The 16,459-nt window shown below is 37.9% G+C and overlaps 1 protein-coding gene across 1 annotated transcript; it reads left to right on the top strand.

Annotated features, from left to right (window-relative positions):
- Positions 1–2,421: 2,421 nt before the first annotated feature.
- LOC102815871 (olfactory receptor 51G2-like) lies at positions 2,422–3,378 on the top strand. Its single transcript, XM_006870347.1, has one exon. It carries the CDS (start codon positions 2,422–2,424, stop codon positions 3,376–3,378), a length of 957 nt encoding a protein of 318 aa, XP_006870409.1.
- Positions 3,379–16,459: the final 13,081 nt, after the last annotated feature.

Here is a 16,459-nt window from a genome sequence, read left to right on the forward strand (position 1 = left end):
GGTATCAACAAAGGTAAAAGGATATAAATATTTACAGTAGCAAATTGCTCATGTTTTCCTGTGGAGTAGAAGGTGGGATTGATTCATCAACCCCTTGGTTAGCAGCTGAGTGCTTTACCACAGCACCAACAGCGTTCCTTTTTGGAGACCATAAGCACTTTTATTCATTTATTTTTTTCAGTGTAGTATGTGGACTATTTTGTGGGGAGAAGAAATATAACACATTGTAAAATACAATAGCTAGAACTATTCATATGTAATGGATTTTTGTTAATAGGAAGCAAGTTATTAAAAAATCTAAAGGGGTGTTTGTTTTATGAATCAGTTAAAAGGAAGGAATTGTGAGTTGATATTGAAGTAAGGAGTAAGAGGATTCCTGATGTGGTGCTGTGTGATAAAGCACTGGACCACAAGGTCGGTGGTTCAAACTCACCAACGGCTCTTTAGAAACCATATGCAGCATCACTATGAGTCGGAACCAACTCAATGGAAGTTAACAACAACAACAATTGAAGTAAGAAGCCACTTAGACAAAGAGACACTTATTTTGGTCAGCTTTGTAAATGCACAATTTCTTGTTGTCAAGCGCTGTTGAGTTGGTTCCTCCTAATAGCTACTCTATATTGGATTTTCAATGAGGTGCTGGTGGGTTTGAATTACTAACTACTGGTGGTTAGCCTACAGTGTTTATCCTACAGTGCCACACCAGGACTTCAGAGAAACAATTTACAAACAATAAATTCACTAATTTTAAATATGCAATCTGGTGAGTTTTTCAAAATTTATAAAGTCACATAATAGCTATATCCGACATAGAACATATTCATTTCTAAGAAAATTATTTGTACTTTTCGTGATTAATTTTATCATAACCTCTCAACCACTCCCACATACTCTTTCCAGAAACCTCTGATCTCTTTTCCGTCACTATCATTTTGTCTGTTTGAAATTTTCTTATAAATGAGATCATTCAGTGTTTGGTCTTTCGTATCTGTCTTCTTTCATTTAACATATGTGACTCATTTATGGTGTTGCATCTATCAGTGATGTATTCCTTTGTAAATTATATTAGGTGTATATTACAGAGTTCATTTAGTCAACAGTAGGTGTATATTTTGTTTCTTTCTAGTATTCTGCTATCACAAATAAAGTTGCTATGACTAATCTTATACAAGCCATTGTGTGGATATACACTTTCATTTCTCTTGGGTAAAATCTTAGAAGTAGGATTCTTTGTTATGATTGCTGCATGGTAAGTGTATTTTAACTTTATAAGAAATTTCCAGTGTGTATGGGAAGATAGAATCCCCACCAAGTTGTTTTCATCCTGTGTAGACAAGTCTGGTGAAAGGAGATGGGGATAAGACTCTCATGATTCAATAGTGAATAATTTTTATCATGACTAATTGCGATTGTTGCAACTGTAAAGGTAGAAGTTTTGTAGCAAAAAGGGGTGATCTTACAGTCCTGGAGCAGAGGACCCTGGGACCATCAAAAGAGAAGAACAGGAGTGGAATATAGGACCGTACCCAGAGAAGTGGCAATGCCAGAGATGGAGGCAGAGGTGATGACATGAAGAGACAGAGCAGCTGAGGATTCTAGACTCATGGAGGGAGAGGGGATGTGTGCTGGTTGCTGAGGGGCAGGGTGTGCCCTTTGGCTGTTTAAATTATTGTATATTCCTGAGTGTCTTTGTTAAAAAAAAAAAAATCAGAGGGAATACAAGCAATACTGTTGAATGATGAAGCATGCAGGGGGTTGTAATCATTGCAATGAAACGAACGGATGCTCCCCCATGTAAACTATCACTCAATTCACAATAAAAACAAAACCAAAAAAAAGAAACTTCCAACCAGTTTTCCAAAAAAAAGGGCCATTTTGCATTCCATCCATAATACAGGAGAACTATAGTTGTTCCACGTCATTAACAACACTTGGTATTTTTAGTCTTTTAAATTCTATCCATTCTAATAGTATCTACTTGTAATTAAGTTGATGGTAATGGATGGAATAAGTTAGTAATTAATGACATTCAGTATCCTTTCTTGTGCTTAATTTGCCTTCCATATGTTAAGAGTAATCATTCTAAAGTTAAAAGCACAAACTCATTTTTTTTTTTTTTTTACTTCTCTAGGTCATAATTGTGTAACTCCATATGTAAGAGTCCTGGTTTGGCGCTGTGGGTTAATGCATCATACTGCAAAGCCATTTCAACTGCAAGGTCAGTGGTTCAAGCTTACCAGCTGCTCCTTGGAAACCCTATACAGGGTCACTATGGGTCAGAACCGACTTGATGACACTTAACAACAACATTTTTGAAAAATGTTTTTATTTCTGATTTGTCTATTCAACTCTCCTGACATGTAATTTCTCTTTTATAGGCTGTCAAGTCCTTAACTACAGTGCATTCTGCATTCCACCATGCCAGTTTTTAATGATACTGCTTCTGACAGGCCCACCTTCTCCTTCATTAGAATCCCTGGCTTGGAGACTGCATATATATGGATCTCAATCCCTTTCTGTCTCATGTACCTGGTGGCCCTTGCAGGCAATTCTCTTCTCATCATACTAGTTCGAGCAGAACAAACTCTTCATGAACCCCAGTTTTATTTTTTAGCCATGCTTGCTCTCACTGACCTAGGCCTTTCCTTGACTACAATGCCTAGTGTCATGGCTATCTTCTGGTTTGACATCCGCCATATTGGTTTGGATGCTTGTTTGACTCAGATGTTCTTCATCCATACTCTGTCCTCAGTAGAATCAGGTGTCCTGGTGGCCATGGCTTTTGACCGCTTGATAGCTATCTGTGCTCCACTAAACTACATGAGGATCCTGACCCATTATACTGTTGCCTGCCTTAGTGGAGCTGCTCTCCTACGAGGTGCTACTCTGCTGGCTCCTCTGCCTTTCTTCCTCAGGACCTTTCCTTTTTGTGGAGCCAACATCCTCTCTCATTATTACTGCTACTATCCAGATATGCTGAACCTGGCTTGTGGAGATGTTACTTTCAGCAGCATCTATGGATTGGTTTGTGTGCTTTGCACATTTGCAGTGGATGCTGTCTTCATCCTAGCATCTTACATGAAAATCTTGGGCACTATTATGAAGCTGGGGACCCAGGAGAGAAACTGGAGATCATTGCAGACTTGTGCTTGCCACCTCTGTACAGTGTTTGTGTTTTATTTGCCTCTGATCAGTCTGGCAGTACTGCATCGTTACAGTCAAGGCACTTCTCCAATTTTATATACCACTATGAGCAACACTTACCTCCTCATGACACCACTGCTCAACCCTCTGGTCTATAGTCTCAAATCTCGACAGATTAAGGCTGCCCTGCGCAAACGATTTTGGGTGCAACGTGTCATTGCTGGAGAATGATATTTTCTCTGCATCAGATGAAACATTCCATTTTTAAACACTATTCAAAGAACCTCCTATGTGCCAAGTAATGTGCTAGGCACCATGAATTCTAAAATGGAAAATGTTCAATTTTTTCCCCTCGAGAAGAATGTTATCAAATAAAAAACATGAACGGGAGATGGAATACTTAAATAAATGAGCAGGACTGTGATGGTGAATGATAACTATTTGGTAGTGGTAAGGAGAAATGGTAACAGGAATCTTTTTTTAGTAGTGAGTTGGATGAGAATCACTTAGGACTGTGTAGATCAATGAGGGACTTATTTTATACAAAGTCCAAAATGCCAATTGATTTTTGTTTGCCCATGCTGTTTGAGTTCAGGAATTAAACATCCATTATTTGTGATAAATTTATGACTATTCATTTGATATTTCTGATGATTTCTTATAGATATTAGCTGGTGTTCTGAATATTCTAGCCATTAGCAAAAGACAAAGAAGTTGTTTGAAAAGAAATAATTTGCAGTGGTCTGATGAATGGTTATCCTTAGCCATGTTATTTCTTTGTTTAGTATTCATACTTCATTGATTTTTTTGTTTTGTTTACCATTCCATATTGAAAATGTTGTTTTTAATTCCATGTTGAAAATGTTTGAAAATGTTGTTTACCATTCCATGTTGAAAATGTTGTTATCGACTCAGTTCTTACTCATAGTGACCCTATAGGGCAATATGCTGACTCCTATAATAAGGCATCATCTCTGTTTTTTAGACCTCCTAAAAAATAAATAGTAAGCTCATTCTCTTCTAGAGACAACTATTTTGTGATAAAAGTAGTAAGACTTCCAGTAAGATGATGGGCTAGGCAGATGCTGCACCTAGCCAACTCTTTCTTCTGGCTAGAACTCTTTCTGACCGGATCTGCATGGTGAGGTGGAAGAACAAGACCATTTACTGCATTGTCAGCACCTTCCACCTGTCCATCATCTAGTGCCTGCTGCTCATTTCCACATCGGGTTCCATCTTCCACCATGGAGTCAGTGAACACCTCTTTTGTTTCTAAGTGAGTTTTGTTTTTTTTTTTTTTGGGTGGACTAAGCACTCTCCAAACATAGAGAAAAAAAAAAAAAAAAAGGGCTACACCACTCTGTGAATGTCACATGGGCACCTCTGGACAACCCCTTCCCCAGGGGAGCCAGAAACTGCTTCCATGTGTCTTAATTGAATATTTCATCTCAAAGGTGCTAAAATTAAAGTCTGCTAGTGAAAAATTTTCTCTGCTCTCTGAAATGATTCAAAGACACTAGTTTTCTATACTTTGTACTTTTGTTATAATAATAAATTATTCCAATTAAAAAGAGAGAAAGAAAGAAAAGAAAATGAAGAATTGAGCTTTCTGGACTTAAGGAAAGACACAAATGAAAGAGAAACTTAATTACCAAGGCTATAAATAAACAAGAATCCTGGTGTATCACTGTGGGATAAATTACTGGACTGTAAGGCTGGTTTGAACTACAAGGCTGGAAGTTCAAACTCACCAGTGGCTCCTTGGAAACTCTATACAGGGTCACTATAAGTCGGAACCGACTTGATGGCACTGAACAACGACAACATAAGTAAACATGACTGTAAGTAAGCATGGAGTCCTGGTGTGTTACTGTAGAATAAGCACTCGACTATATGTCGGTTTCAACCACAAAGTCAGTGGTTCAAATGCACCAGTCACTCCTCAGAAACCCTATGAGATGGAACCAACTTGATGGCACGTAACAACAGCACAAGTAAACACATCATACCATAAGCATATATTTGAAGACAGTTTCACAAAGTTTTAAGTTAATTCCAATGGAATGGCACATCAGAATGTATTTTAAATGTCACTCTGGCATGTTTTCTAAACATCAAATCCATCCATAAGAAATAACATGATATTCACATAGCTTGCATTCTACTAGTGAAAATCATCAAACGGTAAGCAATGTATTGTTGTTGTTGTTAAGTGCTATTGACTTGGTTCTGACTCATAGTGACCCTGTATAGAGTTTCCAAGGAGGGTCTGGTGGGTTTGAACAGCCGACCTTGAGGTTAGCAATACAGTACTTATTATAGAGTGCCACATCAGAACTTGTGTATAATTAATTATGGAACTTTGTCAGAATTGCCATATGAATGCAGAGAAATGCAACTCAGTGAAGTCTAAGCTTGTTAGAAGGTGCTTCTTGGAAAAGTGAGAACGAACCAATGAGGAAAGATATCATCGGTGTTTGAAATCTATATCAATTCCAAAAGCATTCATATAGCTGTGATTTGTTATGTATTAACATAATGAATGTGCCAGGTCTTTTGTTGCTTTGTTGTTGTTGTTCTTTTAAACCACAGTCTGTCTTAAATAAGATAGCATTCTGGAAGTGTAATGAACACCTAAAAAATATTCTGACTCATAAGCTCTTTTTCACCAATTTTAGGATCCAAGTTAATTATTTTTATGATCATTTCTAGTTAGAAGCAAATTTATCTTTAACTTGCCCAAACATGTTTATAGAGAACTGTAGGAAATTCATTAGCAATGATTTCATTCTTTGCAGAAAGAAGACACCTTTCCTTTGGGAAACTTCTCACTGATATGTTTCATTTTGGAGTCCTGGTAAAGCGCTGGACCACAAGGTCGGTTTGAATCCCAAGGTTGGCGATTCAAACTCACCTGCCCGCTCTTCAGAAACCCTACACAGGATCGCTATGAGTCAGAACTGAGTTGATGGCACTAAAAACAAAAACAAACAATAATAATACCAATATTCTAATATGTTCCTCTTATTTGTTAACTACAGAAAATAAAAACTAAACAATTTCCCCTTGAGCATTTTTATGTGAAATAGTTTTCATTCTATCTCTACTATGTCAATATGACTTTAAATCATTTGTGATCATCTTTCCTAGCTGTATGAAAGTAACTGTCTACATTAGGAGAAAAATGAGTGCAAGACAAAAAATAGAAGCAGATACAAGAGACTGCATCAAAAAGAGACATATCAATATTGAGTCCTCTGGAGTCACTCTTTAAACTCTGTGGCTTAACCTAGTGTCCTCCTCAAGCATGTGCACCAATACATTGTATCGTTTACATAGGATATTTTGGTTTAACATTTTTCTCATAAATAAAATAATGAGGCATCTAAAGGGAATGTTCCAATTTATGTGTGATGGGCTGGATCAGTTTGTCAGACAGAATTATTCAGAATTGAGTAACTCTGTCTGACAAACTGATGTCTCTTTTATCTCCTTCACTACACAGTAAGACCCTAAAGGATGGCATCTTTGTCTGGTGTTTCTCCAAATGTGTTGTACATGGTTAGTGTTCAGAATAACTGAATTAAGACAAAAATAATAGCAGGGGGAAGGAAAAATGTTAGAAACAGAGGATAAAGGGAGAAATAAATGTAAGGGTTATACATGATAAATGAATCAATATGTTAATGATGTATGAATTAATGTTCTATTTAATTTGATTAAAATTGGATGGAATAATGACTTACTATTTTTGCTAGCTTTTCCTTATGCATCAGTATGTGTAAAGAAATTGATGCCTACCCTTAATGTGCAATGACATTGGGTAGATAACTGTGCATGCTTGAAAAATGAACAAACCCAGTTTAAACACTTTTACACAATTAGAAAATGCACACATTCTGGAAGAAATGATGTACTGAGGAAACTGAATATATATTTGACCACAGAATGACTCTATTATTCTATAGTTATCTCTGATATCAAAATCTGAGTGACAGAAAAATTTACACAACTGCATTTGTATTTAATATTCTGACTTGGCTTTTATTCTTTACCATACCTTTGGCTTATAATAATATTATTATAATATTTATAATAAGGCTGTTATTTATTATTTACTACATGCCAAATATTGCCATAAACATATCACATAGATTATCACATTTCTTCTTACAACATTTTTAGAACATAGATATCATTTCACTGATAAGAAAACGGAGACATGGAGAGTCTATGTCAATATTTTCCTTAGATGGCTTAGCAGTTAAGTTACAACTTTTTGTTTTAATTCACTCAGTACATCTAACTGTACAATCCGATTGGATACAATCTGAAGAATTAGAATATACATTGCACAAAACAGCACATATTAGCCATATGGTTTTGTTATATTTTTTGCTTCCATTTCTTACTCCTTTTTATGTTACATCATGCTTATATTTGGATAGTCACAGAATAACTATTGTACAACAAATAAATTTAAATGCAACTGAAAAAATACTCTTTTTTTGTCATTTGTAATATTTTTCATAAGCTATTTGAAACTCCTCATATTCTGTAAATAACTGGATAGCAATACATGTATTTGATTTTAGTTAAATTTAAGCCATAGCCATATAGGGAAGTGAGGAATTCTCATATAAAAATATTTAGAGCACTATTTGAATAGAAACACACTATCACAAGGTACATGGCATGAACACTAGGAATCATAAGCATGGTGTGAAGGGTCAAACAGTTTTTTAACTCTCTTTCATGGTATAGTATTTAAAACTAGAAGGGAATTCCACATTTCCAAAAGGTTGTAGCATAATCTTATAAAGATGTACAAAATAAAGTACTTCAAATATACATGAAAAAGTATGTTTCTCCTTATTTTCTCAGTATTCTAGGTGCCTTTCAATCAATTTCTCAGAAACTCACTGTTTTTAGTTCTTGTTTTTATCCAACTTTAATGCAAACAGTCTGCACAGCACACTTCTAATCTGTTTTGTTTTCACACTGTATACCAGTGGGTTGAGGACAGGAGTAACAAAAAGAAAAACATTGTATATAGTAACATGAAGGAGTGGGGAGTGATATCTTCCTATCCTGTGGATTAAGGCTAGAGCAATAAGAGGGATATAGAAAATGAAGACAGTAAGAATATGGGAGACACAAGTGTTGAGTGCCTTAAGCCTTCCCTCCCTGGATGCAATGCCCAGAACTGTCTTCAAGATTAGAGCATATGATAGAATAATAAACACAGAGTTGGCATCAATGAAGCAGAGTACGAAGGCCAGTCCATAGATGATGCTGACATGAATCAACCCACAAGCCAGCTTCATCACATCCGGATGGAAACAGAATGAGTGGGATAGGACAATATTTTACAGAAGGAATGACGTTTGAGCAGAGTAGTCAAAGGAGCCATCAGTGCTCCTCCCCAAGCCACAGCTGCCAACCCCATCTGAGTAATGCGAGAGTGGGTCAGGACCACTGTACAGTGCAGCAGGTTGCATATGGCCATAAAATGGTCAAAGGCCATGGCCAGCAGGATAGCTGACTCCATGGAAGAGAAGGTGTGGCTGAAGAACATCTGAGCCGGACAGACATGAAACTCAATCTCTCGATGGTTGAAAAGAAAGACATTAAGTTCTGTGGGCAGTGTGGTTGCTGACAGGCCAGTGTCAGTGGCTGCTAACATATACAGAAATACATATTAGAGCTCATGAAGACTGGGGTTCTTTCATATTATGTGAATGATGATGGTGTTTTCCAGGATGGCTATTATGTACATGATGCTTAATGGAATGGAGATTCAGATATGAGCATCCTCCATCCCTGGGATGCCTGAAAGATGAAATAAGGGTGGCTGGTAGCGCGTGCCATTGCAAACAGACATGATAGTCAAACCTAATAAACAGAATATGTGCAGGACAGTCAAGCAGTAAAGTTCATTCATGTTTATTTAATAGCAAAAGAGATAGTCTAGAAGCAGATGCAAGCTTAAGTATCTGTGGCTAATGGAATACATTGAGTATCACTGATCTGTTTTGGAAACTATACAGTCAGAATGCTCCTTAGAAGCTAGGATGGCATGACTTTATCTCAGTTACTTCAGACATGTTATTAGGAGAGAGCAGTCCTTGGAGAAAGACATTATCCTTGGAAAAGTAGAAAAAAAAAAACAAGTAAGAAGACACTTAACAATGATACAGCAATGGATTCAAAGAGGACACTGATTTAAAGGATGGTACAGAACTGTGCTGTGTTTTGTTCTGTTGCATATATGGTGGCTATGAGTTATAACTAACATGATGGCATCTAGCAACAATGTCTATTAAACTTCCATGTTGCTGAAATAGTTGTCTCCCAGTACACTAACAGACAAGCTGTGCCAAAGTATATGTAACAGAAAGGTTCCTAGAACAAATTAAAATGCATGAATCACATATTTCATTTTGACATTTTGCAAGACATATTAAGAACTAGGGAAAAAAGAAGATAGGTAAACACATGAAGAGCCATGGTCAAGTGAGGTAGAAGGCCCACAGTATCTGAACCCTGGGTTATACATTATTCATGTGTTTTGTCTCTGTGCTGATAGGTGGTTAGGAGGATCAAAGTTGAGATCTGAGCAAAGGTTGGAAGGTGCTTGAGACCCACATTATACTTGTTTAACAGATCAAAATAGCATGATGAATGCATGGTCAAAGGTCTACATACCCAGTAAGACTGCTGGACATGTATGATATTTATCTTCATTTTTTAGATTGAAACCATATCGTGCAAAAGAATTTATAATGAATGTCTGATTTAGTCATAGCAAATCTGTCATCACAGACATGGCATGATCATATGTTTGGACTTGTCTGTTTTTTGTTTTTTTTTGGGTTTTTTTTTTTTGTCTTTTTATGTAAAATTGATCCTTTAATTTATTCTTTTTTATTTTTCATATGTTCATTGTTAATATGTTCTATAGTTCTTTAACCTACCTTTATGTATTTTGCATATAACTTATGAATTCTGCAATGTTTCACAGCTACATTTTCTTGTCTTACTTATATATTCTTGGAGTCCTGGTGTGGCACTGCAGGATAATGCACTAGACTACAAGGTCGGCTTGAGCCACACCGTTGATGGTTCAAGCTCACTAGCGGCTCCTTGGAAACCCTATACAGAGTCACTATGAGATGGACTCAACAGCACTTAACAACAACAACAACAATGTATACTTAATGAATTCCATGCACGCTGGCTATATCTCATGCACAACTAACTTACTCACTATCTATATGTTTCCCATTAATTCATCTTGTTTTCTGTAGCATATTTGTATACAAAGTTCACTATGATAAGGCTTCAAACCTACACATAAGTTAACATTTGGTGAAAGTGATAAATAAAAATACATATGTAAGTATGACTAATATAACAAAACAATAGTGGTAAAATACATATCTATAAGTAAAATAGAAAAAAAAGAAAAGAAAATAATGAACTCTAATTGTGTGTGGCTGATAGTGGCCAATACAGGATACACTGGGATTAAATGATTTGCCCTGAGAATGACAGACAATACATTTCTATCACAAGAAGAACCATGTTTCCTATAACTTTTAATCAAAATATCTCACATAAAACAACAATAGCTGTTTTATCACATTGTTTAATAAGATTATAAGACATCAATTTTTATTCTTAAAGACTATGGTCACTAACCATAAAACTTACAAGCAAGAATCTATGTCCATAGACTATCACACAATACACAATAAAACATTAAAAAAAGAGAAAAATATAATAAAAGAGAAGCAGAAAAAAAAAGAATCTATACCCATATGTTAATAATATACACAAAACAGAACTCAGTCGCCTCATGTAAATAAAGTAAAAAATAAATAAATAAATAAAGTAAAAGTGACTTATCTAAGCCCTGATGTGGCACCATAGCATAAATGCTGGACTGCTAGCCACAAGGTCAGTGATTCAAGCCCACTAGTCACACCTCAAAAGCTCTATACAGAGTGACCAGGATTCGGAACCATTTAGCAGAACTTACCGAAAACCACAGCAACTTTTATTGGCTAAAAACTGTTTTCAAGCCATATTTCTTAAATCACTATTTGCTCTTTATAGTTTATCTTGCTTCTTTCTAAAAGAAAGTCAACATAGAACATTTTAATAAAAGATTAAAATATTAATATAAACAAAATTGTTAGCGGAAAATAAAAATATGAACACCTGTTTGTGTCCAATAATGCTTTTTTAGATGTACAATGACAACCAGAACTATGATATGTGAGGCACATACAGAGTTATCAAAAAAATTTTGGAGCACCTAATGTATACATAGACCGCTTATCTATAGTTTATAGTTCTATGATTTTTTTGCATGTTGCTTTGATGCTGGAAGTTATATTATATTTCAAGTAGAAGCAGGGTCACCCATGTTGGACAGTTTTCAGAATAGTTTCAAGAATAAGAACGACTAGAAAGAAGGCTGTGACGGATCTACTTCTTCAAAAATTGGCCACTGAAAACTTGAATACCAATCAAATTTTGTCTGATAGAGCACCAGAAGATGAATCCCCCAGGTTAGAAGGCACTCAAAATACAACTAAGAAAGAGCTACCTCCTCTACGCAGGGCCAATTTTAGTGATATACATAGAGTAGGAGTAAAGCTTTGGGGAACATTATTTGCTTATGTTGAATGCCTCAAAATTAGAAGAGACATCTGCAACTATCCTTTAATAAAAAGAATATGGAAGAGATGAAGAATACTTCACCCATCCAGGAAAACTGGAAATTGTCAAAAATGAAAAGGAACACTTGAAAATTAATATCCTAGGCATTTGTGAACTGAAATGGATTGGTATTCACCATTTTTAATTGGATAATTATGCAAGTAGTCTATTATGCCAGGGATGGCAAATTAAAGAACAGCATCAAATTATATGAAAAAGAGCATTTCAGGATCTATTCTGAAGAGCTATGAGAGACAGGATAATATCAATATGCCTAAGAGTGTGGTGCTTCAGAATCAACATTGGACAGCTTATCACAAGGTTGGCAGTTCAAATCCACCAGCTGCTTCTTGAAAACACTACACAGGGTCACTATAAGTCAGAAGTTACTTGATGGCATATAACAACATAACAACAGGAAGATGAATTACCAGTTAACACAACTAATGTTCTAGGGGCATTAAATGCATCCGAGTTGGAAAAGAGGAAGTAAAACTCTCTCTATTTGCAGACAATATGACCCTATATATATAAAAGCTCAAAGGCTCAGCAAAAAAACTACTAGAACTTATTGGAAGATTCAGCAAAGTGGCAGGATATAAGATCAACATACAAAAATTAGTTGGATTTGTCTATGTTAATAATGAAAGTGCTGAAAAAGAAATTAGGAAAGCAATACTATTTATGATAGCCACACACAGGATGAAATATTTAGGAATAAATGTAACCAGAGAACCAAAGGACCTATACAAAGAAAACTACAAAACACTACCACAGAAACCAGAAGAGACTTAGAAAAATGAAATAATATACTGTGCTCCTGGATAGGAAGACTTAACATTATGGAAATATCAATACTACCCAAATAATCTATACATATAACACAATCCCTATCCAGATTCCAATAGCATTCTTTAAAGATATGGGGAAAAAAATCACAAACTTCATATGGAAAGGAAAGAGACCCAGGATAAGCAAAGCACTGCTTAATAAAAAGAAAACAAGTTGGAAGTCTCTTACTCCCTGATTTCAAAATTTACTACATAGCTACTGTGGTCAAAACAGCCTAGTACAGGTACAAAGAAAGATACATAGATCAATGAACAGAATTGAGAATCCAGATATTAAACCATCCATATAAAACCAACTGATCTTTGACAAGTACATTAAATGGTGAGGAGATTGTCTCTTCTACGGATGGTGTTGGCAGAACTGAAAATTGATATGCAAAAGATTGAAACAAGACCTCTGCCTCACACCATATACAAAAACCAACTCAGCATGGATTAAAGACCTAAATGTGAATCCCAGAACTATAAAGGTCATTAATGAAAAATAGGGACAAAGCAAAATCAAGGATTTGTTCATTTCAAATACCTTCTTTATACACATAAGAGATGATTATACCAATGCACCTCACTAAATGGAATACATAGAAATCAAATTGACTACCTCTGTGGAAAGAGATGATGGAAATGCTCTATATCATCAGTCAAAACAAGGCCAGGGGCAGATTGTGGAACAGACCCCCGTGGACCCGGGTAGAGACCTGAATGGCCAGCAGTGCAGCAAGACCAGGGGACTCCTGGGCCCAGAGGCAGTGACATGGCTACAGAGGACTAGAGTGGAGAGTGAAGTGTACAGCTGATATGAAGTGAGGGAGATGCATAAGAACACCCATACTTGCAGATAGTACTTACTTGACCTGGCTTCGATGGCTGGTTGATCAGAACTCGACTAAGAGAAGAAAGAAGAGGGTGGGCAGGGAAAGAGAGAGCAACCTGCTACAATTTGATGAACTTTACCTATACCCATGGATGTAGTAGCTCAAAAAAGGGAACAAATCTTTACAGCGAGGATCACTCCCACCCCCTCGGTACACAGAGTTGGGCAACATAGACATTGGCTACCCAGCTCTGGTAGCATAGTGGTTACGAATCAGGCTGCAAACTGCAAGGTCAGCAGTTCAAAACTACCAGCTGTTCCGTGGGAGAAAGATGAGGTGTTCTGCTCCTGTAAAGATTTACAGCCTCAGAAACCCTGTACAGGGTCACTATGAGTCGGAACCGACTCCACGGCACACAGCCACCACCACCCAAAATGGGGGGGAGGGGGGGAGGCATCTATAAAGGCAAGAAGTGACTGGCTTACAAGCTTTCAAGAGGGAGCCTAGTTCCAGACGGGGCAGGGGAAGGTAGAATCACCACTGAATGATTTCCAAACTGTTGGGACTGGGCTGGCGAAAGGAAATGGGGATAAGACTCTTGTGGTATAATAGTGAATGATTGCCATCAAGACTGACTGTGAGGGTAGGGAATATAGAGGTAGATGTTTTATGACAACAGGAGGAGAGTGATTGGTTTTGCAGCCCTGGGACCACCAAGTGAGAGAAACAGAAAGCAGGACTCTACCCAGAGAGGTAGTGATGCCAGGGATGGTGACAGAGATGATGACATGGACAGATGGAACAGCTGGGGACACTGAACTCAGGGAGGGAGAAGGGCTATGTGCTGGTGGTCGGCGGTGGGGGGAACGGGGGTCGGGCCTGTGGGGTATACCCTTTGGGGTTATTTGATGATGCATGGAGGGGATTGTAATCACTGCAATGAGATGAAATACGAAACAATGAGTGTAAAGCTGATGTTCTGCCATTTAAACCTCACAATAAAAACTTAAATATATATATATATATATATTGCATTAAGCAAATATGCTGCACAAAGCCTCTTCAAAGTGATCAAGAGCAGAGATACTAGTTCAAGGACCCAAGCCATGGCATTTTCAGTTGTCTCAAATAATGTGAAAGTTGGACAATGAATAAAGAAGACCATTGTAGAATTGATACATTTTAGTTAATGTGTTGAAGGTCCATGGACTGCCAAAAGAACTTAAAAAATCTGTGTTTGGAGAAGTACAACCAGAATGTTCCTTGGAAGACAGGATGACAGATTTGTCTCACATACTTCTAATATATTGACAGGACAGATCAGTCCTTGAGAAGGTCATCATGGTTGGTAAAGTGGAGGATCAATGAAAAAGAGGAAAACCACCGACCAGATGGATTGCCACAGCAGCAACAGCAATGGGATCAAGCTTAACATCAATTGTGAAATTAGTGCTGGACTGGGCAGTGTTTTGTTCTGTTGTGCATAGGGTTGTTCTGAGATGGAATCAACTTGACAGCACCTAACACCTAACATTTTGCTAAAGGTAATACAGAAACGGCTACAATCACACATTGACAGAGAACTTCCAGAGGTTCAAGCTGGATTCAGAAGAGGCCGTGGAATGAGAGATATCATTGTTGATGTCTAATGGATCTTGGCTTAAAGCAGAGAATATCAGATTAAACCCTGCTGTGGTTTAATCCTCCAGACTACAAAGCCTTTTGAATTGCAGGATCTGTGGTTCTAGCTCAACAGCTGCTATTGGAAACCCTATACTGGGTTGCTGTGGGTCATAATCCACTCCACAACATTTCAACAAGTAGCAAAACTCAGAAGGGCCTGAAACAGAGTAAGGACATTACAGACTTACTGAAGAAGAAGGGAGGGCAGGGCTTGCTGGCGGCTAGGGTGAAGGCATAGTGAAGGTCGCTGTCAGCAATAACTCAGAATTCCAGGCCAAAAAGAGGCAAGACAGACCTCCAAAATTCGGACCCAGAGAGATAGGAATAGTTTAAAGGCTTGAAGGCTTATAGCCTGTGGAATTTGGAGCGGAGGCAGGAAATCACATACCTTTAAATCCACTGGCCCAGCTCGGAGGACTGAGTCCACATCCTGGGCTAGACAAAACGGCAGGACTAAATAGGGGCCACAGAGACACCGCAGAAACACTCCGCAGGAACATTTTTTTTTTTGGGGGGGTGGGGTGGGGTGGGAAGCATGGTGTGCTTTGCCTATTTTGGGTGGTTCCGATCTTATTTTTTTTCTTTGGTGTTGGGAATAGGTGTGCTCACGGTTTGCCAACATACATCTGGGTGAATGGAGGTGGGGGCTTAACCGAGTGGCCAAGACCCACCCCCACCACTGGTGGTTTCCTCTGCCAAGAACTCACACACTCAGACCAAGCTGAGACACAGATTTGGTCTGCCTTTCTTCACTGGTTTGAGAGGGAGCCCAGTGTAGTGCTGTGGGTTAAGACACTGCACTGCAAATTCTTTTGAATGACAAGGCCTGTGGGACAAGGGTGGTGGTTCAAGCTCACCAGCCACTCATCGGAAAACTTGTACAGGAGACGCGGATGTGTGTCCTATTTGGTCAGCTTACTTTCACTGGTTTGAGAGGCGTCCTATTGTAGCGCTGTGGATTAAGGTGCCACTGAAAAGCCTTTTGAACTGCAAGGTCAGTGGTTCAAGCTCACAAGCTGCTCCTCAGAAACCCTATATGGGAGATGCAGATGCACGTCATATTTGGTCTGCTTTTTTTTCCACTAGTTTGAGAGGAGTCCAGCACAGCACTGTGGGTTGAGGTGACACACTGCAAAGCCTTTTGAACTGCAGGGTCGGTGGTTCATGCTCACCAGCCGCTCCTCAGAGACCCTATACAGGGTCGCTACAGGTCAGAATTGACTAGACAGCACC

The sequence above is a fragment of the Chrysochloris asiatica genome, unplaced genomic scaffold, assembly GCF_000296735.1.
Source record: "Chrysochloris asiatica unplaced genomic scaffold, ChrAsi1.0 scaffold00140, whole genome shotgun sequence".
Classification (NCBI taxonomy): domain Eukaryota; kingdom Metazoa; phylum Chordata; class Mammalia; order Afrosoricida; family Chrysochloridae; genus Chrysochloris; species Chrysochloris asiatica.

Bases quoted from the DNA above. Each gene is read 5' to 3' on its own strand.
- LOC102815871 (XM_006870347.1), top strand. From the start codon at position 2,422: ATGCCAGTTTTTAATGATACTGCTTCTGACAGGCCCACCTTCTCCTTC.